The 27,470-nt window shown below is 42.8% G+C and overlaps 1 protein-coding gene across 1 annotated transcript in view; it reads right to left on the bottom strand.

The window, feature by feature from the left end:
- Positions 1-14,647: 14,647 nt before the first annotated feature.
- LOC103084768 (CUB and sushi domain-containing protein 1-like) overlaps positions 14,648-27,470 on the bottom strand; it is a 338,785-nt gene continuing 325,962 nt past the window's right edge. Inside the window, 5 exon segments of the mRNA XM_082931482.1 lie at positions 14,648-14,807; positions 14,902-15,034; positions 21,471-21,558; positions 22,311-22,423; positions 26,055-26,216. Coding sequence (XP_082787608.1) covers positions 14,648-14,807; positions 14,902-15,034; positions 21,471-21,558; positions 22,311-22,423; positions 26,055-26,216 — 656 coding nt within the window.

The following is a 27,470-nucleotide window of genomic DNA, read 5'->3' as shown; positions in this document are numbered from 1 at the left end:
TCCAAAACCTATGGGATGCAGCAAAAACAGTTCTAAGAGGGAAGTTTACAGCTATACAAGCCTACCTCAAGAAACAAGAAAAATCTCAAATAAAGAATCTAACTTTACACCTAAAGGAACTAGAGAAAGAAGAACAAACAAAACCCAAAGTTAGCAGAAGGAAAGAAATCATAAAGATCAGAGCAGAAATAAATGAAATAGAAACAAAGAAAACAATAGCAAAGATCAATAAACCTAAAAGCGGTTCTTTGAGAAGATAAACAAAATTGATAAACCATTAGCCAGACTCATCCAGAAAAAGAGGGAGAGGACTCAAATCAATAAAATTAGAAATGGAAAAGGAGAAGTTACAACAGACACCGCAGAAATACAAAGCATCCTAAGAGACTACTACAAGCCACTCTATGCCAATAAAATGGACAACCTGGAAGAAATGGACAAATTCTTAGAAAGGTATAACCTTCCAGGACTGAACCAGGAAGAAGTAGAAAATATGAACAGACCAATCACAAGTAATGAAATTGAAACTGTGATTAAAAATCTTCCAACAAACAGAAGTTCAGGACCAGATTGCTTCACAGGTGAATTCTGTCAAACATTTAGAGAAGAGCTAACACCCATCCTTCTCAAACTCTTGCAAAAAACTGCAGAGTAAGGAACACTCCCAAACTCATTCTATGAGGCCACCATCACCCTGATACCAAAACCGGACAAAGATACTACAAAAAAAGAAAATTACAGACCAATATCACTGATGAATATAGATGCAAAAATCCTCAACAAAATACTAGCAAACAGAATCCAACAGCACATTAAAAGGATCATACACCATGATGAAGTGGGATTTATCCCAGGGATGCAAGGATTCTTCAATATATGCAAATCAATCAATGTGATACACCATGTTAAAAAATTGAAGAATAAAAACCATATGATAATCTCAATAGATGCAGAAAAACCTTTTGACAAAATTCAACACCCATTTATGATAAAAATAACTCTCCAGAAAGTGGGCATAGAGGGAACCTACCTCAACATAATAAAGGCCATATACAACAAACCCACAGCAAACATCATTCTCAATGGTGAAAAACTGAAAGCATTTCCTCTAAGACCAGGAACAAGACAAGGATGTCCACTCTCACCACTATTATTCAACATAGTTTTAGAAGTCCTAGCCATAGCAACCAGAGAAGAAAAATAAATAAAAGGAATACAAATTGGAAAAGAAGAAGTAAAAGTGTCACTGTTTGCAGATGACACGATACTATACATAGAGAATCCTAAAGATGCCACCAGAAAACTACTAGAGCTGATCAATGAATTTGGTAAAGTTGCAGGATACCAAATTAATGCACAGAAATCTCTTGCATTCCTATACACTAATGATGAAAAATCTGGAAGAGAAATTAAGGAAACACTCCCATTTACCATTGCAACAAAAAGAATAAAATACTAGGAATAAACCTAACTAGGGAGACAAAACACCTGTATGCAGAATACTATAAGACAAGGATGAAAGAAATTAAAGATGATACCAACAGATGGAGAGCTATACCATGTTCTTGGATTGAAAGAATCAATATTGTGAAAATGACTATACTACCCAAAGCAATCTACAGATTCAATGCAATTCCTATCAAATTACCAATGGCATTTTTTACAGAACTAGAACAAAAAACCATAAAATTTGTATGGAGACACAAAAGACCCCGAATAACCAAAGCAGTCTTGAGGGGAAAAAACGGAGCTGGAGGAATCAGACTCCCTGACTTCAGACTATACTACAAAGCTACAGTAACCAAGACAATATGGTACTGGCACAAAAACAGTAATATAGATCAATGGAACAAGATAGAAAGCCCAGAGATAAACCCACATACCTATGGTCAACTAATCTATGACAAAGGAGGCAAGGATATACAAAGGAGAAAAGACAGGCTCTTCAATAAGTGGTGCTGGGAAAACTTGACAGCTGTAAAAGAATAAAATTAGAACACTCCCTGTCACCATACACAGAAGTAAACTCAAAATGGATTAGAGACCTAAATTTAAGACCAGACACTATAAAACTCTTAGAGGAAAACATAGGAAGAACACTCTTTGACATAAATCGCAGCAAGATCTTTTTTGATCCACCTCCTAGAGTAATGGAAATAAAAGCAAAAATAAACAAAGGGGACCTAATGAAACTTCAAAGCTTTTGCACAGCAAAGGAAACAATAAACGATGAAAAGACAGCCCTCAGAATGGGAGAAAATATTTGCAAGTGAATCAACAGACAAAGGGTTAATCTCCAAAATATATAAATAGCTCATGCAGCTCAATATTAGAAGAACAAACAACCCAATCCAAAAATGGGCAGAAGACCTAAATAGACATTTCTCCAAAGAAGACATACAGATGGCCAAGAAGCACATGAAAAGCTGCTCAACACCACTAATTATTAGAGAAATGCAAATCAAAATTACAATGAGGTATCACCTCACACCAGTCAGAATGGGCATCATCAGAAAATCTACAAACAACAAATGCTGGAGAGGGTGTGGAGAAAAGGGAACACTCTTGCACTGTTGGTGGGAAAGTAAATTGATACAGCCACTATGGAGAACAGTATGGAGGTTCCTTAAAGAACTAAAAATAGAACTACTATATGACCCAGCAATCCTACTCCTGGGAATATACCCTGAGAAAACCATAATTCAAAAAGACATATGCACCCCAATGTTCATTGCAACACTATTTACAATAGCCAGGTCATGGAAGCAACCTAAATGCCCATCGACAGATGAATGGATAAAGAAGATGTGGTACAGATATACAATAGAATATTACTCAGCCATAAAAAGAACGAAATTGGGTCATTTGTAGAGACGTGGATGTATCTAGAGACTGTCATACAGAGTGAAGTAAGTCAGGAAGAGAAAAACAAGTATCGTGTATTAACGCATATATGTGGAACCTAGAAAAATGGTACAGATGAACCGGTTTGCAGGGCAGAAATTGAGACACAGATGTAGAGAACAAACGTATGGACACCAAGGGGGGAAAGCGGCATGGGGGTGGGGTGGTGGTGTGATGAATTGGGCGATTGGAGTTGACATGTATACACTGATGTGTATGAGATTGATGACTAATAAGAACCTGCTGTATAAAAAAATAAATAAAAGAAAAAAAATAAAGCAACATGACTGCTAAAAAAAAATTTAATTAAAAAAAATAAAGATTCACACACACGCGCGCGCACACACACACACGCGCGCACACACAAAACATTACAGAAAACCTAATGAAATATTTAAGAAGGAAATAAAAACATCCATAATCTGCTTCCCTCAAATAAGACAAGCAAGCCTCTAGTTCCTGCTTTTTCTGGTCTATACTTATGTCATGCGATGGCTTTCCAGTTATAATTATTGCATAAATCAGTTCTAAATTTCACAGTGCCTCTTAACTACATTATGATGCTATGGGGTCTTTATTTAATATTTTTAATGGCTGCATAGTATTTCTCAAATTTCACTTTAAGTAATGTGATATTTTTCTGCTCTCAAATATTTATTTCATTTATCTTTGCTATTTAGCCATTTACAAATATACACGTGTATCCATCTATTATATTGATATCTACCTATCTAGTGTATAGGCTTCAGATTTATTTTTCAGGATTTGGTTTCATCCATAATGTCAACAGGTCAAATTATATCAACACCATAAAGAGTATTGATCCACATCGCCAAACTATATTCCAAATTACATACATATAGAGACATGTCAGTTTTACTGTAGCCTCACCAGCTTTGGGAAAAAGGCTGATTGTTTTTTCTCATTGAACTGGTTTACAATAGCACTTCAGTGTATTAACTTGCAGTTAATTTACTGCCACACTGTTTCTGTCACATTCTGTTTAAAATGATAAACTTTTCTTCCCTTCCATGGTTAGTAGTTGATGCAAATGCATTTCATAAATAGTCTATGACTTTCTTACATAATTAGTTTTAATTTTACAGACATCACCAGCTAAATATTGCTTGTGTGTGGATAATGCCTTAAAACATAAATATATATTCGACTATTGTTTCTGAAAAATTTCAATAGGCATTTGAATAAAATTGATACAAAGCTCTAAAGCTCAGGTCTTCTTTTTATTTCAGATTTGCCACTAGAATCTATGACTCAAACACAGTAATAAGAGAAAGAATTCGTTTTTCTACCTGTAACTCAAAACAAATACGTAGGAAGCTTTGTAACTACTCCTGAAGTTGATTTGACAGCTAGAACAATGTATATTTGATTTTTCCATAAGCCGTTAAATTTCTCTCTGAGTAATAAAAGCCATGTGCCAACACATTTAAATGTTCACAGAGGCTTGCACTATTATAATGCTGCCACTCTTCTTTTTGAAAACATCTGCTTAAGTCTTTTAAACACACACACACACACACACACACACACACACACACACGTTTCCCCAGAACAATAAGAAAAGGTAACTTCAGTGTAAATCATTTTCCCACTAAAATCTTATTTATGTACATTCTGTCTAGTGGTGGGACACTACTGTACTACTGCTACACTACCCACAAAGACATTTCTCTAAATTAGTGCATTTATTCATAAGCTTATTTTTGTCTGTGTCATTTTGTTTTAAAGCCTCGAATTATCAAAAAATGTGGGGGAAGTTGGGCTAGAGAGAAGTAAAATGCATCATGAGATCCTACAATGATGCAAAATCTCTAAGTGAGTGAGACTCGATCCCCACGACTAAGTCTTAGAGTCTGATTTCTATTTAGAGGGGTAAACATGTGGGATCCTTTATTTATTCTCAAAGGGAAAAAAATGTCTTAAAGCAATTTATCTTCCTTATTTTTGTTACCGTCAAAACACACATTGTCATTGGGGACTTGCTGACTGATCCCCAGGTGATGAGTCTTAATGTTATTGGAAGTTCCTGTTGTCTATTTTTCCAGCTTCCTTTGCATCTGTGGGTGGCTTGTGGCCAGATTCTAGGTCATGAGATGGAAATGGAAGTTTGTTGGAGGTGGTGGGGGAGATGGGGAGCTTTGTGAAATTGTTGCCTTTCTTGATACAAAAGAGGGCTGGTGTCAGCTTTTCTTTACCTCACACATTTGAACTTCCTGCCTAACATGGCTGTAATGACTGGAGCAATGGCAGCCAGTCTGCAGTCAGGAGGTCAAGGGCAAGCATGCTGAGAGAAGCTCCCTTTCCTTAGATGAATCACTGATGAACAGCAGGAGTAAAGAAACATCACAGAACACGTGAAATGGAAGACCTTGGAAACACGTGTAAGGCAAGCTCTAGGGATGCCCAAAATAGATAAGGGCTGTATTTTTTTAGGACTAACGAACTGAAAAGTTGAAGGGAGAGCCACTGAGCCAATAGAGGTGGAATATTGATGCTAATGGGACACTAGTATCATTCATCTACTAAGGAGGCACAGGGACACTAGGATTCTAACAACAGAAGGGCTCCATTAATACCCACAGCTCCTAGGGAAGTTTTCCTTGATAATCTGCCTCCCTGTTCTGCCTCCAGAGATATTTAGGCATCCCTTCCCATTGGTCCTATAATGCATTACTCTGTGCAAATACAGAAAAATGCATGTACCATACCTTACTGTAACTATTTGCTTATGTATCTGCCTCTGCTTGGACTGCAATTTTCTAAGGAGCCTGGCCTCTGCTTTTTTTATGTTGAGCTATTCAAACCTAACCTAAGTTTTAATATTTAGTAAATGCTCCATAAAAACTTGTCAAATGAGTGGATTTTATAAACTTCACAGATACTGAAGTTATCTGCTCTAAAGAGTTGCTCAGAGTGAGTTGTGTCTAGCCAGGACAGTTATCTGGAATAAGATGCATTCATATCCCATGGAGAACAAACTTTGAATATGGAGTATTTCTTCACATTTTTAACTGACCCAACTTCGGCTTCTAGTAGCTGTTGTTGACAATCTTTTTTTGTTTTAAATTTTCTTTCTAGTACTGTCTTGAATATTCCAGTATACACCATGTCATGGAGAGAAAATAATAGTTAAGCCGGACTTTTTAATGACCATGAACTTCCAGCAACACTGGAGGAGAAAGGCTGACCATCTGGGGAACATTGCTGGATCCAGGCTCTCGCTCCTCTCTGGTGAGTGAGTCCCCGTGATGAACACTTTACTCCTGCTGTTACTGTTCCCGAGCAAAGACAGGAGGTACCAGGTTTAAGATCAGGATTATTGCTCTTCCTGTATTGGCGATCAAATCATGGGAGGCAGGAAGAGTCTAGCAACAGCTTATGCGTTTATTTTTATTTAATTGAGGAAAACGTATTCAATTGTTTGAGTAGGCAGCACATACACGTTCGAAGGTTATAGAAAGCTGCAGGGAGTGAGATGTACCTCTTCCTTACCTCCCCCTCATTCCCTCAGATTTCCTAGCAGAGAAATCCACTGCTGCCATTTCTTAAATACTCTTGCAGAGCATCTGCGGGCACACACATCCAAGTGTATCATAAACCCAGCTCTGCGTGATACTTTTTCACTTTAAATGAATCTTGTACATCATTAGATATCAATAAACTTCCTTCTTCTTTATCTAATTGCATTGTATTCCATCATAGAGTTGTGCCATATTTAATCTCTCCTCTACCAATGGCTTTTCTACCTTACTGCCAGTATTTCACTCTCAGGAACAGGGCTGGAGCATACACATGCCCCTCGTCCTCAGAGCATATTGTATCATGATGTGTTACTTAGAGTGGAATTGTTCCGCGAAGGGAATTTTTTAAGCTTTATTGAGATACAATTGACATAAACACCGTGTAAATTTAAGCCGCAGGACCTGTTGATTTGATAAATTATCGCAAAATGATCACCACCGTGCCAAGTGTCACGTCACATAATTACCATTTCTCTTCTGGGGTGAGAATATTTAGGACCGACTATTTTCCCAATTGATCCTGTAAGGTCTTAATTTAAATTCCTACCAATAATGTGTAAGAAGATCTAGTTACTATATCCACCTTCCCCAATACATTGTATTTCCAAACTCTTTTTACTTTTACCAAGCAAGTAAAAAGTCGGATAAAATTGGTATTTTAATTATTCATTTGTTGAGCATGTTCTGGAAACCCATTCCTCTTTGCGCCTGAGAGAAGCAGCATGCATTGATGCTCCAGGGACCCCGGCGCGCACCTCAGCAGCGGCGCGGTGACGCCGGCCCAGCTCTGCTGAAGCCGCCTTGCCTCTGCCTGAGGCCTGAGGTCGGCTGCGCTCCCGCAGCAGGTGAGGGCCCCGCCCTGGGCTCCGCCGTCCCGGGCGGGCGATGAGGAGACGGAAGACAGACCGGCCCTGGGGTCTCAGAGCCGCGAAGGCCGAGGGAGGACGGTCAGGTGGCCGGAGGCCAGCGGGACCTCTGCCCTCCCCACAAAGCCCGCGGGCTCCAGATCCATCTGCCCCCCTACCCCCAGAAAACCAAACCAAAACAAACAAAACTAGCCACTGTGGCTAAATCGACGAAACTCCGATCAAGTCACGTAGCTCTGTGTTGCTGATGGAAACATTGGGCTGCAGACACCATTTCTCTGAGACGGAAGAGGGGAAGCCACGGCCGCGTCGGATCAGAGTTGCCGGGCTTGGGTGCCGGCAGGGAGCGGGCACCCGGAACCCGACTGCGCGCCCGGGGCCCCCCTCCTCTGACCCCCCGCGGGCAAACCTCCTCCGCTCCGGCTGGGAGGACCGTGGGAGCGGGCGCGGGGGAGACGGCGAGCCGGGGTCAAGGGCTCAATAAGCCCCGGAGTCCTGCACCCCGTTGCCGGTAGGTAGGGACCCTGTGCGACCCTGTGCACAAACTCAGCCAGGCCTCCCGCGCAGTGCTGCAGACCGCGCGCTGCCCTTTCGACCCCAGTGCCTCCATAATGAAGAGCCTCCCAGTGGCTGCCTTGTGACCCTTGGTGGAGCCTGCACTCGACGAAGCTACAGGCCACCGTCCCTCTGGTTGCCACCTGCGCGCAAAGGCCGGGACGCAGCTGCAGGGGGTTGATTCCATTCGGCGAGAGGCGCTGCGCTTAGCAACACCCGCCCGGCTTCCCTGGAAGCTGTGTCCATCCCGAGACCCGGAACCCGGAGCCCGGAGGCGTCCACGGCAGCCGGGGGCTGAGCTCCGAGGGTGGGTCAGCGGGAGGCGCCTTCTCAATCTGTTCCACTGTAGTTACGTCCGCTGCGTTCCTGCGCAGCGGTGGAAGCACCGAGCGTGACTGACTTGAAGAAAATAGAAAAGGAATTTCGGAAAGGTTGGGGTGGGCCCAGGATCAAGAAAACGGCCCAGCGCCTGGCCCTGGGGAGGAAGCGGCGGAGAGGAGTGACGGCTGGGCTCCTGGGAGGACGGTGCTGGGGGGATGCTGGGGGACCCAGCAGACCGGGCGCACGTGTCCCGGGCCTGCCTCACGCCCCTTAAGGCTCCAGCCCCCGCGAGGGGTGTCCTGGCTCAGGGAGGCGGGGGAACTGCACTGACACCCCACAAAATGACGGTCATAGGGAGGGCGTTGCCGGGGGTCGCTGGGCTCTGCTGTCAGGCGAAAAGGGCCCCGGGCCGGGTTCCACAAACGGTGACTGTCCGGAGAGACGGGCACTGCTGTTCTGGGCTCCTTTGCCTCAGTGAGACCTCCTGTCGTCCAGTGAAAGATGTCCAGCCCAGACAAGGAGCAAGTCAGGTTTTATCCAGTGCTGCCGGGAGCCACGGCTGGGGACGAAGGGCCGCAGCACTAGGTGGTGGGCGCCAGAACGAGTGTGCGAGCCCCACAGCTGGCTCAGATTCAGCGGCTGTGGGAGGACTTCCTGGGTGCTGGACGGGCGGCCACATCCCAAACCCCCCAGACACAGGTGACTCATTAATTCCCGGTCAGTCTTCAAGATGCGCCCCGAGGCAGGGGTCAGTGAGGAGTAAACTCTCACGTGCTGTCAGTGTGTTAAACAGGCTAACACACCGGCTAATCGTAGCGGCTCCCAAATGTATCACATAGGAGCAGTGCTGGGGGATATTACAGCTGATGATACGCAGTATTTATTTCTCCTGAATTTCTTAACTTGTGGTCATTGTTTACCAGATGCAACAAAAAATATATTTACAGTTAGAGTAACAACATTTTTAATTGCAGAAAAAGGGAACACTGATGAATTTAATCACGATTTTTTGGTGAAAAAGAATGTTAAAGCAAGGGAAAATTGGCCTCTAATAGCAGCGTTGCCAAGCTGTGCGTACTTGGGGAACGTCACTAATGTCTCTGCATTTCTGCTTCGTCATCTATAAAATCAAAGTGGTAAAACCTACTTTGCTAGATTACGTTGAATGTATGTCGGGCGTCTGGAGCTGTGTCTGCTGCGTAGTAGGTCCTAATCCTTGGCATTTAAAGGCATCTGCTGGTCCACCGAGACCCAGACCTTAGGTTGGATGTCAAAACTGTTGCTTGGATACCATGCTGGGGCTCTTTTTTTGTTGTTGTTTATTGGTTGATTTTCATTTTGTAATAATTTGATTCTCAGGAAAATTAGTATATCATTCTGCTTAACTGCAAGACGTCCCGCCTGACAGGCCACTAAGGACTCGGAAAGCAATGTTTCTCTCAGCCCGGAAGTGAGTGGGGAGCTGGCTCTGACCTCTACAGGCGCCACGAGGGGCGATGCTCTGAGCCTTCTTCACTCGTGATCCTTGAAATGTTCCGTGAAATCTGTCTATAATTTTCTTACATGGCATTTTCAGTGTGGTGAAGGCTTACAGAAAGAACTCCCAATTTTTTTGTTTAAATTTATTTATTTTTGGCTGCGTTGGGTCTTCGTTGCTGCACGTAGGCTTTCTCTAGTTGCAGCGAGCGGGGGCTACTCTTCATTGCGGTGCGCGGGCTTCTCATTGCAGTGGCTTCTCTTGTTGTGGAGCATGGGCTCTAGGTGCGTGGGCTTCAGTAGTTGTGGCTCGTGGGCTCTAGCGCACAGGCTCAGTAGTTGTGGCTCGCGGGCCCTAGAGCGCGGGCTTCAGTAGTTGTGGCTCGTGGGCTCTAGCGCACAGGCTCAGTAGTTGTGGCTCGCGGGCTCTAGAGCGCGGGCTTCAGTAGTTGTGGCTCGCGGGCTCTAGAGCACAGGCTCAGTAGTTGTGGCGCACGGGCTTAGTTGCTCCGCGGCATGTAGAATCTTCCCGGACCAGGGCTCTAACCCATGTCCCCTGCATTGGCAGGCGGATTCTTAACCGCTGTGCCACCGGGGAAGCACCCAATTTTTTTTTATCATAAAAATTTAGGCTTTATTTTGGGTTGGAGGGAACTAAAAGCTCTCATTGACTTTTAAGGCAAAAGCTGTCAAGAATTCTGTCAGCTTTCACGTTGCTGTTCTCTGTTATCACGGCTTTTCATAAATGTGCTATTTATTAACCATGACGGTGATGCTGTGTCTTGGGAAAACATCGACCCTCGTTCTAAATAAAGTGAAAGCCCATCAATGACATGTTCATTCTCTTCCTTCCCTTCCAGAGACTCGCATGCACCTATTAAAGATAAAATAAATTCACACTGAAAAATAGAAATCTAAAATTAAATATTTAATTAGAGCTCTGATTTGCTTTAAAGATAGGTGGCATTGCACAGGCTATATTACACTCTCTGTATAATTTTTTTTTTTTTTGACAAAAAGGATACTGTTCATTTTAACAGGTCACTTTAATATTAATACATGTGTAATAGGATCAGAACTGAACGTCAGCTAGAGATGGTACGTTGTACATTATTGGGAAAATTACAGTTTTGTATTGTAAAAACATTTATTTTTTAACAAGTTACCTACATTAATCAAAAAATTACAGCATATTTAATAATTTTACAAATTCTTCATAAAAAATATATCTCTGTACAAAAAGGTCGTTTGCACCTACTTCATGTCAGCAGCATGTGGTGGGGTGGCGAGACAGATGGATGGGGGGATGACGATGGTTTTTCTGATCATAATGCCAGCGTTCTTTCCCCTTTTTTATAGTAGCTTTTTTTGTGGTTGTTTACAAAATATTTTACAGGAGAAAAAAATTATTGCAGCTAGCCTGAAGAAAGGCAAGATGTGTGGGACAAGCAGCAGTTTGAACGGCTCTGAAGCCACAGAACCTGTCAGAGGGGCTCCTGCCCTCCACGCACTCTGGCTGCTTCCAGAAAGAATCTTCCAGCCCGAACCCAGAGAGCGCACTTGCCGACGGCTTGAACAGGACCCTCCAACACCTCGCAGGAATCTGATTAACACTGCACACACCCTGGGAAGAAACTAGGCAGAATTCTCGCAAGGAAATTTCATGGAGTATTTTTTTTTTTTTTAATAACATGCTCCCAACTGGCAACTGAGGACACTCTGACTTTGCACACAAAGGAGAATCATGTCTAATCTGATCTGTGGTTTCTGGTATGTATGTATGTCCTGTCGTTTCAGGGTTTCGTAACGTCGTTGACCAGCAAGCAGGTCGGGGATGTGGAGAGACATTATTCAGACTCTGAAGTCAGCATTTTGCACCTAGTTTGAATGAGTCAAACTGCATATGTACACGATATTAAATTTATCTATATGTATGTATATATATATATATATATATATATATATATATATATACATATATATAGATAAATATAATATCGTGTACATATGCAGTTTGACTCATTCAAACTAGGTGCAAAATGCTGACTTCAGAGTCTGAATAATGTCTCTCCACATCCCCGACCTGCTTGCTGGTCAACGACGTTACGAAACCCTGAAACGACAGGACATACATACATACCAGAAACCACAGATCAGATTAGACATGATTCTCCTTTGTGTGCAAAGTCAGAGTGTCCTCAGTTGCCAGTTGGGAGCATGTTATTAAAAAAAAAAAAAATACTCCATGAAATTTCCTTGCGAGAATTCTGCCTAGTTTCTTCCCAGGGTGTGTGCAGTGTTAATCAGATTCCTGCGAGGTGTTGGAGGGTCCTGTTCAAGCCGTCGGCAAGTGCGCTCTCTGGGTTCGGGCTGGAAGATTCTTTCTGGAAGCAGCCAGAGTGCGTGGAGGGCAGGAGCCCCTCTGACAGGTTCTGTGGCTTCAGAGCCGTTCAAACTGCTGCTTGTCCCACACATCTTGCCTTTCTTCAGGCTAGCTGCAATAATTTTTTTCTCCTGTAAAATATTTTGTAAACAACCACAAAAAAAGCTACTATAAAAAAGGGGAAAGAACGCTGGCATTATGATCAGAAAAACCATCGTCATCCCCCCATCCATCTGTCTCGCCACCCCACCACATGCTGCTGACATGAAGTAGGTGCAAACGACCTTTTTGTACAGAGATATATTTTTTATGAAGAATTTGTAAAATTATTAAATATGCTGTAATTTTTTGATTAATGTAGGTAACTTGTTAAAAAATAAATGTTTTTACAATACAAAACTGTAATTTTCCCAATAATGTACAACGTACCATCTCTAGCTGACGTTCAGTTCTGATCCTATTACACATGTATTAATATTAAAGTGACCTGTTAAAATGAACAGTATCCTTTTTGTCAAAAAAAAAAAAAATTATACAGAGAGTGTAATATAGCCTGTGCAATGCCACCTATCTTTAAAGCAAATCAGAGCTCTAATTAAATATTTAATTTTAGATTTCTATTTTTCAGTGTGAATTTATTTTATCTTTAATAGGTGCATGCGAGTCTCTGGAAGGGAAGGAAGAGAATGAACATGTCATTGATGGGCTTTCACTTTATTTAGAACGAGGGTCGATGTTTTCCCAAGACACAGCATCACCGTCATGGTTAATAAATAGCACATTTATGAAAAGCCGTGATAACAGAGAACAGCAACGTGAAAGCTGACAGAATTCTTGACAGCTTTTGCCTTAAAAGTCAATGAGAGCTTTTAGTTCCCTCCAACCCAAAATAAAGCCTAAATTTTTATATATATATATATATATATATATATATATATATATATATATATATATATACACCTCGTATGTACGGTAACACTGTTCTCCCCTGCACACAAAGAGGCGCAAACCTCCTCCCGTTTCCTCTTTGTTTCGGCTCCCTGGGTGTGCTAGGAGCCTGGCTCTGGCTGGCCTCATCTGGTCTAAGGAGAAACAGCCATAAGGACTCCAGGCTGCAAGACAGATCTCGGTCCTGTGGCCAGGCTGGCCAGAGGGAAAGGAGCAGAGAACTCAGCATAATACCCTGGAGTTCAACGCTGTGGGGTGTGAAAGTCCGGGGAACCAGAGGAGGTTGGCCATGCCTCCTGACAGCTGTGTGCCTTCAAACAGGCAACAGAACAGTGAGCGCCCAGTGGGTGAGAGCGACGAAAATGTTCAGATCGAAACTTTTGAAAGAATGAGCTATTATCTTGACTTTTGTTTTGTTTTTCACTTTTGAATTCTCGTTGCCGCATCTTCTACTTCGTGTTTGGATTTTATCCACGTGGGGGGAATCACACCTATTTTATTTATACTGCAATTCATAGTTTACCTATGATGCATTTTAAACTTGAAGTCACTGAAATTTTCTTTCCATCTGGAATTATAAAGCATGAAACAAAAGACTAAGTAATACATAAATTATGTCATCGGGAAAGAAGAGTGGGTGTGACTTTTCCTTGCCTCTAAAGGAACACTTGATATTTTGATCCTGAACCTTTTCCACTATATTCCGGGGCTACTGTGGTTCACTATCCTTCAACGCGATAACAGACAGTGATGGCAGTGAAAGGAAAAAATCACAATGCGCAAGGGAAGACCGTGCTGTGAGCCAAAACCCACAGGTTCTGAGTGTGAGCGACTAAAATAAATTACTATTCACATCTGTACACGGCAAATAGAACATGCTGCAAACCTGCTCGGAACTAGCGTGAGAGCGACGATCACGGGAGGTGACAGGACTAAAGAAAACACGTGGGAAATAAAAAGGCCTCTTTTTTTCCTCATCGGACATTTTCAGTGAATTCAGCACATCTATGAAGCTAAAAGAAAGCAATAATAAAATAAATCTCTTCAATACTCTTTTTCCTTTTAAAACCTGTGCCGTATCTGGGGCTGTGTTTTCTTTTTCTAATGCGCCAACTAAACCCTGCAGGTGGAATGCTTAGCTTGACAGCTTATATACAATGGAGAGTGTGTGGAAACCCCGTGTGAATAGTTTATTTATCAGAATCTTAGTCATTCAGAACACACTAGTGCAAAAAATTGTGCATCAAAACTTCTGCAAGAGAACAGCTGAGTGGGAAATTTGCAGATGGCCCTGGGGATGGACCCCGAGGTGAGTTGCGGGTCCCTCGAAGCTCGTCCGGTCTCGGCAGGGACGGCGTGAAGCGTCTGCAGGTGTGTGCGGCTACCAGAAAGGGGTCTTCTTCAAGAGGGCTTTTTTTTTTTTTTTTCTCCAGAATATTCGTATTCATGGGGATTGAGAAAAACAAAACAAACCCATACCGCGGTGCTACCGTCTGTCACCGCGCCCGGAGGCCGCCGGGGAGGGGAGGCCGGGGGCCGCTCCCTGGACGGGGTCCGTCGGCGGCGGGGGAGCGGGGTGAGGGAGGCCCTGCGGCCCCTGTGGTCCCTGCCGTCCGCGTCGGAGGAGTGGCTACGGGCGGCCGGCCCGAGCGCTACACCACGGTGCACACCGTGTTCAGGGTCGTGTCGAAGCGCACGGCCTTGGCCTCGGTGGGCTTCAAGTTCGTGTCGTACATGGGGTTCTCGAAGGAGGCCTGCCCGTTGCTGCTCTCGTGGCCGGCGTAGCCGTTGTACTGGACCTTCGGCCTCGCTCTGCGGGCGAGAGGCAAGGGGGGGGACGAGCTGTCAGGGCCGCAGGGCCTCGGGAGGAGCCGCGACGCCCGCGAGCGGGGTGTCGCCACGTTACCTGTGCTTGTGGAGGTGAAACGCGAGCCCGGAGAGAACGAGCGCGGAGAGCGGGGCCAGGATGGCGGCCGCGACGGAGCCGCCGCTGGCGCCGCGCTGGGGGCGCGCGGGGTCTGGGGCCGAGCTTCGGGCGCCTGGAAGAGAGAGCAGCCTTTAGCCTGCAGTCGGGCCCCGAGCCCGCCCGGGGCGCTCTGCGGCGGGCGTGGGAGCGGGTGCACACGGCGAAGGGGTGCAGGGGACCCGCCGGGGCTCCCTTCCGGATGGCCCACCTTCCCGATGGCGAGGACGCGAAGCCCGCTTCCCGCTCGCTGACGGGCAGCGACGCCGGGAGAGGCTCGCGTCCGCACTGCGCGCGGGGCAAAGGCGCCGTCGCCCGACCTCCCCCGGGGCTGCGGACACCGCGTGCGCGCGGCCGTGTCTCTCTATGGGATGGGCAGTGCCTGCTGTTGCCTCCTGCTCTAAGGCGCAGCCTCAGCAAGACGTGCCACTGAAGTTACATAAAGAGCCCAGGTCTCTATAAAGAGGGCGTCACACTCATCATAGGTGAGCATCAAGGTGCCATCTCCCTTTATTTGGGTAGATTCCAAAATTCACTACAGAGTTTAGAAATGATCAAAGAATGCAACTCGGTGTTATGAAGCAGGCTTCTATGAGGACACAAAAATATGATTTCTGTCAATTAGAAGGGAAGGCAGGTGTAAACATCTCAAACATCACGAAGGTGATATAATCATTAACTCTCCGTATCTGTGCCGTGGCAGATATATGCACGGCATTGAGAAAGATGCAAACATTAAAAATTCAAATCAGAAAGCGTTTATTAAGTGATTATTGCCAAATAATGCAGTTGATTCTTGAAGAATTTACTTATAAACTGCAATTTGAAATGCATTTGGCTTACTTGCATGGAACCACTCAATGCACGTTTGTGATCAATTATGATTGGTGTCATCTGAATACAGCAGAATTGTTAGAAAGAAGCTGACCTTGTTTTAGAAGTATATTTCCAGAATTTATGGGATGTTTCTTGTTTCTTTCTTTTTGTTTTTTACAAACCACAGATACAAAGAAACAATCAAATAATTAAACAGCCTTTTAAAGAAAACAATCTTGAATTTTCAAATAAAAACCTAAAAATAATATATTTGTCATCTCCTTCAACAGGTGCAGGATTATGCTACTCCCTGCCACCTTCAGGTCTAATATAAATATATTTTATCCCGGATGTTGGCACTTTGTAAATTAACCATATCTTTTGGTGATCCTTCTGTATCGGCACATATGAATCAGATTTAATTTTTCATTTCCAAATGCATTCACCAGCTGCCATGCAAGGGGAAAACGCCACATACTTGTTCTCCTAAATCTCAGCATCCAGGTGATGGGCATGTGAGCAGAGTTAAGCCAATGGGAAGCTCCCCGCCGCCCCCAGGCATCGAGTTTGGCACGAGTGATGCAGAGGCTCCTAAGACAGTTTAGAATTGGGTCCTGAGGTTGTGGTGAGGCTGGGGTGAGGTGGGGCTAGAGCCCTGGGGACCCCGTCAAGTGCTCCCTGGTGGTGCTTCCAGCCACCACCGGCCAGTCCAGGGGCAGCGCGCAGCAGAAACACACAGCCACCAGGGGTGGCGCTGTCCAGCAGGGAGAAACGCGGTGCTGCTCAAAGGGCACCAACTCCATGGTTTTGTCGTGAGAGTTAAACGTCAGATCTCCACTACTTAGAACAATGCGTGGCACGTAGCAAAAGTTTCCCAGGACCCATATTTACTAGAATGTAAGTTGCACTACGCCAGGGCAGTTTTTTGGCCAGCTTTCCTCTTGAGTGCCCAGTGCCTACAGTAGAACCCAGAACACAATAGTTGCTCAATATGTGTTTGAGGAATGAAAAAATGGTATTGTCTTTGTAGTAGTTCAACATCCGATGGTTTCCATAAATTACCATGTCTCATTCTCCAAGTGTTTATAATTCTGTGCATCTCTTTGCCTCATTCTAATAAATTTGTAGCCTGCTTAAGTTAACCAAGCCTAGTTTCTGTTATCTGCACAAAAGACTATATATTTTTGGCCATAATAGATATCAGACTTCCAATTAATAAAATCCTGGATAATGGACCTGCCACAGGAGACCTCACATCATAACACAGGGCAACATAAAAGGTCTTTGTGAATTAAACTCCTGACTTTACTCTGATATTATTATGCTGTCTGGAGCTCCTAGTTAATTTCAATTATTTACCTGTGTTTTAATAATTTAAAGGGTAATGCATGCACATGATATTAATTAAAATGGCATAAGCAGATATAGAAACAAATACTATAAAGACGATGGAAATAAAAGGTCACTCCTCGCCCTTTTACGCTAGTTTTCCTCTTTATGATTGACGAGGTTTTTGTTTTTGCTTTTGTTTGTGTTTTAGTGTCCTTTTCACAATGTACTATTAATATATATGATTGTTTCTCTTTTCTTACTTTCCTAAAATATGGGGATACTATTTACAATTTTTGTATTTGGCTTTTTAAACTTAACCATATATTCGTGAGTTTCTTCCATCTGTGCATATGAATTTAATTGTTTTCACGTGTGCAGCATCCTATTAATTGGCTATGCCAGAATTTATTTAGCCAGTCTACTGTTGAAGAACGTTTAGGGCATTTCTAGGTCTTTTTCTATGATGCCGCCACGAAATTCTTTTTCTACAGCGATACGTCAGCAGGAGTCTGAATGTACAGGATAAATTCTAAGCAGTAGAATCATTGCCCAGCAGAATGTGTAACTTGTAGTGTTGCTAAGTCTTCCCTACTTGCTCTCCAAAGTGGGGTCCCAGTTTCACTCCAACCACTGTCTTAGGAGGTACCTGCCACCCTCCTTCCCCTTCCCTCTCCACCTCCCTCCTTTCCTTCCATTGCCCCTCCTTTCCTATTATTATCACTACTCGCTAATAAACCAAACACAGCGCGTAGTTATTTTCTCAGTTCCATTTCTTAAGAATGCAGGTGAGCATCTTTTCACATTATAGGCTGGGCCATTCAGTTTTTTTAAAGAGCATTATTGAAAGAAATTCACATACTACAGAATTCACCCTTTTAATGCATACATACAATTCAAGGGGTTTTTTACTATTAAAACTTGGGGGTTTTGGTGCTGCAAGGATCACCACAATCTACGTGAGAACACTGCTGTCTCCCCTAAAAGAAAGCGGTACCCTTACAGTCATTCCTCACCCTCCGTACCCCAGCCTCAGCCTTAGGCAACCACTCACCCACTCTCTGTCTATATACATTCACCTGTTCTGGATACAGCATATAAATGCAATCATACAATATGTGTTTTCTGGTGAATCGCTTCTCTTACTTAGCGTAATGTTTTCAAGATAATATTCCATTGGGTGGATGCACCACATTTTGTTGCTCCATTCATTAGTTGATGGACATTTGGGTTGTTTCTACATTTGGACAATTAGGAAAAACGCTGGTATAAACATTCATGCACTAATTTGTGTGTGAACACGTTTTTAGTTCTGTTGCCTATACATGTTGGAGTGGAACTGCTGAATCTTGTGGTTACGCCATGTTTTGCCTACTTGAACTACCAGGCTGTTTTCAACAGCAGCTGCGCCATTTTTATCAGTACTTTCCCATCAGCAAAGTACGAGCGCTCCAGTTTCTGCACAGCTTTGCCTCCACTGGTTTCTTGTCTTTATGATCTGAGCCGTCCTGGTGGGTGTGAAGTGGTTTTGATTTGTGTCTCCCTGATGATTAATGATGTTCAGGATCTTTTCATTTGCTTATTGGTCATTTTTATGTCTTTGTTGAAATACCTATTTAAATTCGTTGCCAATGTTTTAGTTAGGTTATTTGCCTACGTACTGTTTAGCCGTAAGGGTTTACACATTCTGGACACAAGTCCCTTGTTAGATACATGGCTTGCACCTTCTCCCCTCCTGGTTGTGTATATTTGGGGGAGGGGATTCAATTTTAATGGGAAAACCAATTTATTTTTCAGTGTCTTACACAAGTTTTTGCATCAGAGTTAGTTGTCTTTCAAACTAACTTGGTTTAGTGTCCGTTTAATGATAATCACATTTTTTTCCAGTTTATCTACTGACTGGAGACAATGAAGAGGTTGTTTATTTTTAACCATAAAAATAGAGCACAGCTGTAATTCTTAAATGAATGGTTGTTGAAGTATTACTTAAACATAGACGTTTCTAATTAGTTGAATGGGAGACTCGCTTGTGATTCAAATTATTTTGTGAGGCAAATTGTTTTTCCTGACAATAAGCTCATCATCACATGAGAAGAAAGATTACTTGTTAAAGCAAGCTGTTATTTTGTTAGATTAAAAAGAAATGGGGGGGCTTCCCTGGTGGCGCAGTGGTTGAGAGTCCGCCTGCCGATGCAGGGGACACGGGTTCGTGCCCCGGTCCGGGAAGATCCCACATGCCGCGGAGCGGCTGGGCCCGTGAGCCATGGCCGCTGAGCCTGCGTGTCCGGAGCCTGTGCTCCGCAACGGGAGAGGCCACGACAGTGAGAGGCCCGTGTACCGCAAAAAAAAAAAAAAAAAAAAAAAAAAAAAAAAAAAAAAAAAGAAATGGGGCAATGCAAAGAACATTTGCAATAGCAAAGTGACGGTTTGGGTCAGGCTCACTGGATGAGTAAATGCAGACATCCACAGAGTAACGTGCACAGCTTGCTGGGGTGTCTAGACAAAATTACTAGAGCGTGTGCATCGGGCAGAAAGGAGAGCAAATAACTACAGGGTTTGGCTCAGAGCAAAAGAAAACTTTACCCATCATTAGTGTTGGTCTATTTCATTATCTCAAAATAATATAACCCCATTTAAAGAATCATCTCAGCCATCGCAGACATTGTAAGTTAAAGCTCTTCTATTTAAAAGTTCTTAGCTTGGAAAGGTGGATTTAGAGTATTTTATGATTAAATGTCCCTTTTGGTCAAGTTTTTTGTTTTTTAAGCATGATATTATACAGGTTGGCATATATTTCCTTTGGAATCCCCCGGTATATTGATAAAAGTTTTTTTTTTAATATTTATGTATTTATTTATTTACTTGGTTGTGCCAGGCCTCAGTTGTGGCAGTCAGGCTCCTTAGTTGCGGCTCCAGGTCTCCTTAGTTGTGGCATACGAACTCTTACTTGCAGCATGCACGTGGGATCTAGTTACCTGACCAGGGATCGAACACGGGCCCCCTGCATTGGAAGCGTGGAGTCTTATCCACTGTGCCACCAGGGCAGTCCCTGATAAAAGTTTTATGAAATGAGTTCATCAGTGACAATCATCACCAAATATTACACTCGTGTTCCTCCGACAGGTTGCTCTGGCATCAAATCCTACATAGCAATATTCCTCTCTATAAAATTAATGTTAGTAGCATTCCGTAAGTAAGGTATAAAGTAGTTGATAACTATTCAGGAGAAATGCGGTGCTCATCTCATTACAAAAAATTGCATCTTCTCATCTGTGTTAGTAGCAACACAAGTAAAGACATGTGTGAAAAGAGCTTTAGCACAAAGCAAACCCTCATATTGACTCTTAATCTTCACAGCAACCAGGAACTGACTTCACTACTGAGATTTCAGATGAAGAAATAGGCTCAAGAATATTATACTTCATCCTAGATTACAAAACTAGCACATAGATGAGGTAAGCTTCACAGCTAGTGATTGTTTCTCATGCATTTTTCTTGTCGGATTACTGAGACGTAATCAAGTATTTGAGAAAGAGATAAAGAAGGAAGACAGGCATATTTGCCCCGTCTGTTTGTCTAGAGCAAACTTTTTTCTCATAACTGAGTCGTGAACACTTTTCCACATCAATATGTTATCTTTGTTTCTTTAATGAAATATGCTGAATTAAACTGTTTTCTCTTTAATGTAACAAATTGTATAAAATCATTGATGTAAGCAATTTATTTATGATAGATGTGTGAGATACACAGATTATTTCTAATTTCAACTATTTAAAGTAGTCCTGCTGTAGACATACCTGAATATGCAAAAAATAATGGTCACCCTTGTCTGATTAAAAATTTTAGGGATAGAACTGTAGATGAAAGAATACCGTCAAATTGTACACATCTACTCATACACCCACCAAAAATGAACATCCAGGTGCCTGTTTCTACTGTCCACCCCAAATCATTTTAAAGAAACGCTGACATTCTCATAGCTGAAAATGATCTTTGTTGTCATAATACATATTTTTGAAGTTAAAGATCTTTTCATAGTTTGTTGGACATTTTAGTTAGTCTTATAATTTTCTTAAGGTAATGTAGTTTATTCTTTAATTGTGTTTCATCTTTGCTTTTTTCCCTTATTTCAAAATATCTCTTTGTATATTAATTCCATGTCTGGCATATTTATTGCAGCTGATATTGTCTATTTTGCTATTCAAAAGAAGGTTTTTTTTTTCATCCAGCTGTAAAATATGTGAGTCTCTCCCATTATTTTTGTTTCTATTTCTTTCAGAGTCATGCCCTTTCTGTCACACTCAGCTTAATCATCTGAAGGCCAACCTGATTTATGCTTTGAAAAACAGCGTAAGTACAGAGTGTACCTTGCCTTTCCAGCTTGAACTTCCCAAAATCTTTTCCATGTATGTCACCTTGGAAAGTAAATCCTCCTCTTTCAAGTCCGGATGATACCTGATAACGCATGAAAAGGAAAAAACAATGCATAACAAGGATTAATGATAATCTCTTCTTTTATCATAATATAAATATTATTTCTATTTAGAAAGTAAAGGTTAACTATTTAAAAACATTTGTCATTCCTTCAAGTGACCCACTTATAGTTAGAAATTGAAAAATACAGACATGAACTTCAACTAACAAATAAATTCTCTCGTTTTGATCTCAAAACCAGTAGTTTTTTACAACATATGTATAGGTTAAGTACCCTTGGTAAACGGGGACACACATATGAATTACGTCAGAACCTACATTATGTAAAACTCGCTGTGTCACAACTACTGTCTCGTGTACCTCACGTGAGGCCGTTTACCCTCTAGTTAGATGACGAATTAAAGCAGAAGCAAAGGGTTAACTTGCAAGGAAGAAAGTGAAGGGGGCGTCTTAAATCTCTGTTTATCTGGGGTGGTTACCAGTGGCCTTGGAAAGAGTTTGGTCCCCACCCTTACGGTGGGATGTGGTCTGGATCTAAGCTCTCTGGCAGGAACAGCCCATTTGCTCCTGGCCAGTTTGTTTCTCATTTCAGAGACAGGTTTCTTCCATCATACAATGAAGGGGTGAACTGGCCACGCAGCTGGGATGAGGGCCGGCTGAGTTTTCACGGGGCAGACAGGACCTGACCAGGTCCTCTCGGAAAGGAATCCCCCTTGGCGCCCCCAGCTCCGCACAGACGCGGTGATTAGAAAACCCTCCTAGGAAGTACTCACGTAACCATCCAGTCCCCAGTTGTCGTTTTCAAAGTTGCTGACAAAAATATCCACTGGGCCTTTAATTTGAAAAGCTTTCAGAAGTAAGTGGGCCTCTTCCTTCTTGTAAACGCCTAGGAAAGGATCAGGGGGTTATTCTTACAACGTGGGGATGCTTATGAGTCAGTAATGCAGGCATTCGATCCATGTGATTTGGAATATGGTACAGAGATGATAACGTTTTAAATCACAGAGATTAATATTTTTATTTTTTAATTTTAGCTTCAGTACTTTTTTCCTAAAAATCACTTCTTATGAAAGTCCTTGTCTTATCTTTAAGTATTATCTATTTCACTCAATTCAACACCTTTACCCCACAGAAAGAACAAAAGTAATATGCATTCAGTTAATTAATTTTTTAAATCCAGCATTTTTTTTTTTTTTTTTTTTTTTTTTGCAGTACGCGGGCTTCTCACTGTTGTGGCCTCTCCCATTGCGGAGCACAGGCTCTGGCCACGCAGGCTCAGTGGCCATGGCTCACGGATCCACCCGCTCCGCGGCATGTGGGATCTTCCCAGACCGGGGCACGAACCTGTGTCCCCTGCATCGGCAGGCGGACTCTCAACCACTGCGCCACCAGGGAAGCCCTAAATCCAGCATTTTATTCATATTTTACTTACTTCTGAGGACAGGAGTATGTAGGAAAAAAAGAGACCGTAACCTAGGGGATTAAACTACTGTGTATGAACTAAACAAGCTACAAGAATATATTGCACAGCACAGGGAATATAGCCAATATTTTATAATAACTTTAAATGGAAATTCATCTATAAAAATCTTGAATCATGGGCTTCACGGTGGCGCAGTGGTTAAGAATCTGCCTGCCAACGCAGGGGACATGGGTTCGAGCCCTGGTCCGGGAAGATCCCACATGCCACGGAGCCACTAAGCCCCTGCGCCACAACTACTGAGTCTGCGTTCTAGAGCCCGCGAGCCACAACTACTGAGCCCGCGTGCCACTACTACTGAAGCCCGCACGTCTAGAGCCCGTGCTCCGCAACAAGAGAAGCCACCGCAATGAGAAGCCTGCGCACCGCAACGAAGAGTAGCCCCTGCTCGCTGCAACTAGAGAAAGCCCGCGCGCAGCTACAAAGACCCAATGCAGCCAAAAATAAATAAATTTATTAAAAAAAATATTGAATCACTAAAAAATGACAATTGTGATAAAGACAACTATGTTGAAAAGACACATGGGGAGTTAGTACAAAATTATCATAAAATTTCAACATGGGAAAAAAATAAATATTTCTAAATCAATATAAAAAAAGAGAGACCAAAATAACCCCAAATATAGCTACTTATACAGATGAATTGCACTTACTAAAATGAAATGAGCAGCAGGGTGGTCAAAGTGTGATGGACATACTTGTGGAGCCCGTGAGACCTTGGGTGTGAAGTGATTGACAGTCACACCTCTTAGCTACTCATGAGCTCCTCGGAATGACTGCTGAGTGGTATTGCCCAGGGGTGTCACGGTGTGGCAAGGGGGAGAATGTGTTTGCAGCTACGGCTAGTTCCCTACTCAGAGGAGAAACTAAATAAGTAAAGAAACAAAGAAACAAACAGATATTAAATAATAATAATGAACCCAAATATCTTCTGTGTAGAGAGGCAGGTTCAAGGGAAAAATCATGCTTTTCGCTTCAGGGACTCCAGCAGTTCATTCCCAGCAACTCGCATTAGACAAGTGAAACTCTAACATCACAGGAAGAGTCTCCACTGGCCCATCCCACAGGATGGAAGGAGACCCACGGACAAGAAGGACCACCTAAGGACTTAACTTTGGGCTCCATCATGTCCACCACCAGCAGCTCTGTGTTTCTGGCATCCAGTTTAACCTCAAAACTCTGAACCCCACTTCTATATACTATCAGCAGAAATAAACTATATATTAGGCAACTTTTATGGTGATTAAATAAGAGCACTCAGCAGACCACCAGGGCCCCAGCTGGCCCTCCGTGGACGTTAGTTTCCCTTCTTCTTCCACAGCCCCTCCTCATGAGAACGCACATGGCAGGTGGACTTATATCCACTTGGGACTCAGCCAGAACAACCCTTGATCCAGCCGCTTTCCCAAATCCAAACCAGAGATTTCCCAACACTTATCCACGGACATCAGTTGCATCAAAATCACACTAGAGCCTTTTCTTTGGGAAAAAAAAAATCCAAACTCCACGAAGAGAAATAATATCTAAAGGAGATGGGTGAGCCTAAGAAATCTGAATTTTTACAAAGTCTTGGTTTATTCTGACACAGGACTAGATTTGAGCACCTGGTCTAAATCATTTATACATTCACAGGGTCAAGATGCAAAGCAATTTTGGGGCCCCTGGACCACGAATTCATAAATATGTACCTGTTTAAAAATCTTTGAGTGTGAATTATTTTTCTTTTCCTAAATCCAGAGTATATGTACCATTTTTAGATGTTTTCCCATCCAAGGAAGCAGGAAAGTGAGGCGTGAGGGCCGGGGAGAAGTCCTGACCTGCCCTCACACTTCCTAGAGATGAATCCGTGTCTGTGTAGTAACTAGTGAGTGTGCGGGTGCCATCAGAGGCCCCTTGGTGTTCAGAACCAGTGCTGGGGCTTGTGGACAACTCAGAGTCTGATCCCTTCAGGAGTCAGTCTATAGAAAAAGACACATGGTTGTCAGAAGTGAGATAACTGAAAAAACAAAATGCACTAGATTCAGTCACGAAGGTAATTCTGTGTCTTATTGGTTGAGAGCCTGGGCTCGAGATTCTAATCACTGAGATTCCGATGGCAGAGCTCAAATCCTACTTCTGTCGTATCCACTTAGCAAGGCCACTGAATTTCCCTGAGTGTCTCTCTTTTTTAATCAGTTAAAAAAAAAAAAAAAGGTGTTTAATAAGAATACACCACAAGGGCTTCCCTGGTGGCGCAGTGGTTGAGAATCTGCCTGCCAATGCAGGGGACACGGGTTCGAGCCCTGGTCTGGGAAGATCCCACATGCCGCGGAGCAACTACGCCCGTGAGCCACAACTACTGAGCCTGCGCGTCTGGAGCCTGTGCTCCGCAACAAGAGAGGCCGCTATAGTGAGAGGCCCACGCACCGCGATGAAGAGTGGCCCCCGCTTGCCACAACTAGAGAAAGCCCTGGCACAGAAACGGAGACCCAACACAGCCATAAATAAATAAATAATAAATTAATTAATTAAAGACTCCTTTCCCTTGTACAATTCTCACCCTTAAAAAAGAAAAAGAATACACCACAAGATGGATGTAAGAACGGAAAGGACAGTATGTATATAAAGCACTTAAAATAGTGTCTGGCATATAAATCAGAGCTATTGCTTTATTAACTGAGATACATCAATAAAAACTCACCAGGAGCAAATGAGTTAGAGAGAGAGAGAAAGAATGGCAAAAGAATGAATTCTGGAGACATGAATATCTGGACATAAATCTTACATCTTTGACATAAATCTTACATCTTTGACTAAAGACGATCTGTGTGTCACCTTGAGCTCATTAATTCACTTTTCTGTACTGGTTTTGTAATCTTTAAAACGAGACAATAGTACCACCCTGTCATGGTTACTGAGATGATCCCGTGAGATGCAGCAGATGCAAAGCCCAAGGTAACGTTAACCAGCACTTAACGTGCGTTGGTGCCCTCTCTGTGAGAAGCAGGAGGGTCTGCCCGTGCTCACATCCGGGCTAGTGAAACCCCTCGGCACCTACCTGCCAACTTCAGCTCCCCCTGGGCGGCTTCAACGAAGGTTGCGTTCACCTTGCTGCTTGTTGCGTTGAACCAGTCAACAGTTAGGGTTGCAGGCTGTCTTTTCCCTAAATATTCATAATATCCCTTCCACACTGAATGGATGAAAAATACATCTGAAGGAACTGTGGGGGAGAAAAAGTGACTGTTAGCACCCACAGAAAAATTCCACTTGGATATCCTAATACACAGAAGGTATAACGTTGTTCATTAAGACAGCACAGCAGTGACAGTGATGGAGACAAAGATGGTCTATCTGCATGTCCCTGCACAGCAGGGGTAAAAATCACATGACCCGAGCAGGGAACAGGGACAGTACTGTGAGATGCAAATACACATCTGTCACCTGGTCGGAAAAATCTTGTAGATGCCAGCGCACACCTATTTTACCAGGTCTGGCAAGGCCAGAGTGCAGGGTGAATTGGGACTCCCAGTATTAGGTTAGATTGTGTCAGGCTTAATAAATACATTAAACTGACCTGGAAAATCACTACTGAGACTTCATTTAATGTCTAAGTCTACTTACTTTGGAAAGAGTTAGGAGGCTCAGAAGAAGTGACAGCATCTGTCAGGAGCCTTCTGCCCTCACAAAGCCTGCATTTCAAAGCACCACCATGACTGCACAGACCCAGCGTATGAAGACAAAGATGTTTTATTTCTTGAGGTCTTTATTTTGTAAGTAGAGCCAATCTCTCATCTCTCTCTTCTACTCTTTAATCTCCTTATAAAAAATAGTCCAGTGTTGGTAAGAAAGCTAGATTAAATGATGTCAGATGGCATCTTTTAAGTTCAGAAACAAAAGGCAAAAAGTCTTCTTAAAACATTACAAGTCATCTGGGACAGGAATTCTTGCAAAGATTATTGAGCTATTCTCTCTTTTCTCTGGTTAGAAAAATAATTATTTTTCACATTTCTGCTAATAAATATGCATAAAATCCTGATACTTTTACAATATTGATATAAAATTTTACAGGGTAATTGAGATAAATCTACATCAATGATGCCACTAAATTTCTATTTGCTTTTTGTCTCATGATGTGTGTAAATTGTTTGACTGGACAAGATCCACCATGAGTGGAAGTGGTCAGAACATACTGTTGGACTTCCTAGGTAGAAAGAAAGATTTGTGTCTCCCTAAACATATTTTTAGCAAATGCACTTATGGCAACCCATGAGGAGGACAAAGCACAGTGTCCCTTTTCTTTCCAGTCCCATTGGCCATTGCCCGTCTTCCCAGACAGGCTAACCCTATAAGACATCACCTAGAGACAGAAGAGTCGAAGAACAGATGTCATCACTTCCTATGGCTTTGATGGACCCAACTTCCTAATAATAATAATTTTAAAAATTGAATAAGTTTGAAGCGGAGCTATGACACA

The sequence above is a fragment of the Lipotes vexillifer genome, unplaced genomic scaffold, assembly GCF_000442215.2.
Source record: "Lipotes vexillifer unplaced genomic scaffold, Lipotes_vexillifer_v1.1 scaffold1980, whole genome shotgun sequence".
In the NCBI taxonomy this organism is placed as follows: Eukaryota; Metazoa; Chordata; class Mammalia; order Artiodactyla; family Lipotidae; genus Lipotes; species Lipotes vexillifer.
Note: the sequence above shows the minus strand (reverse complement) of the source record. Positions and strands in the feature narration are given on the sequence as shown.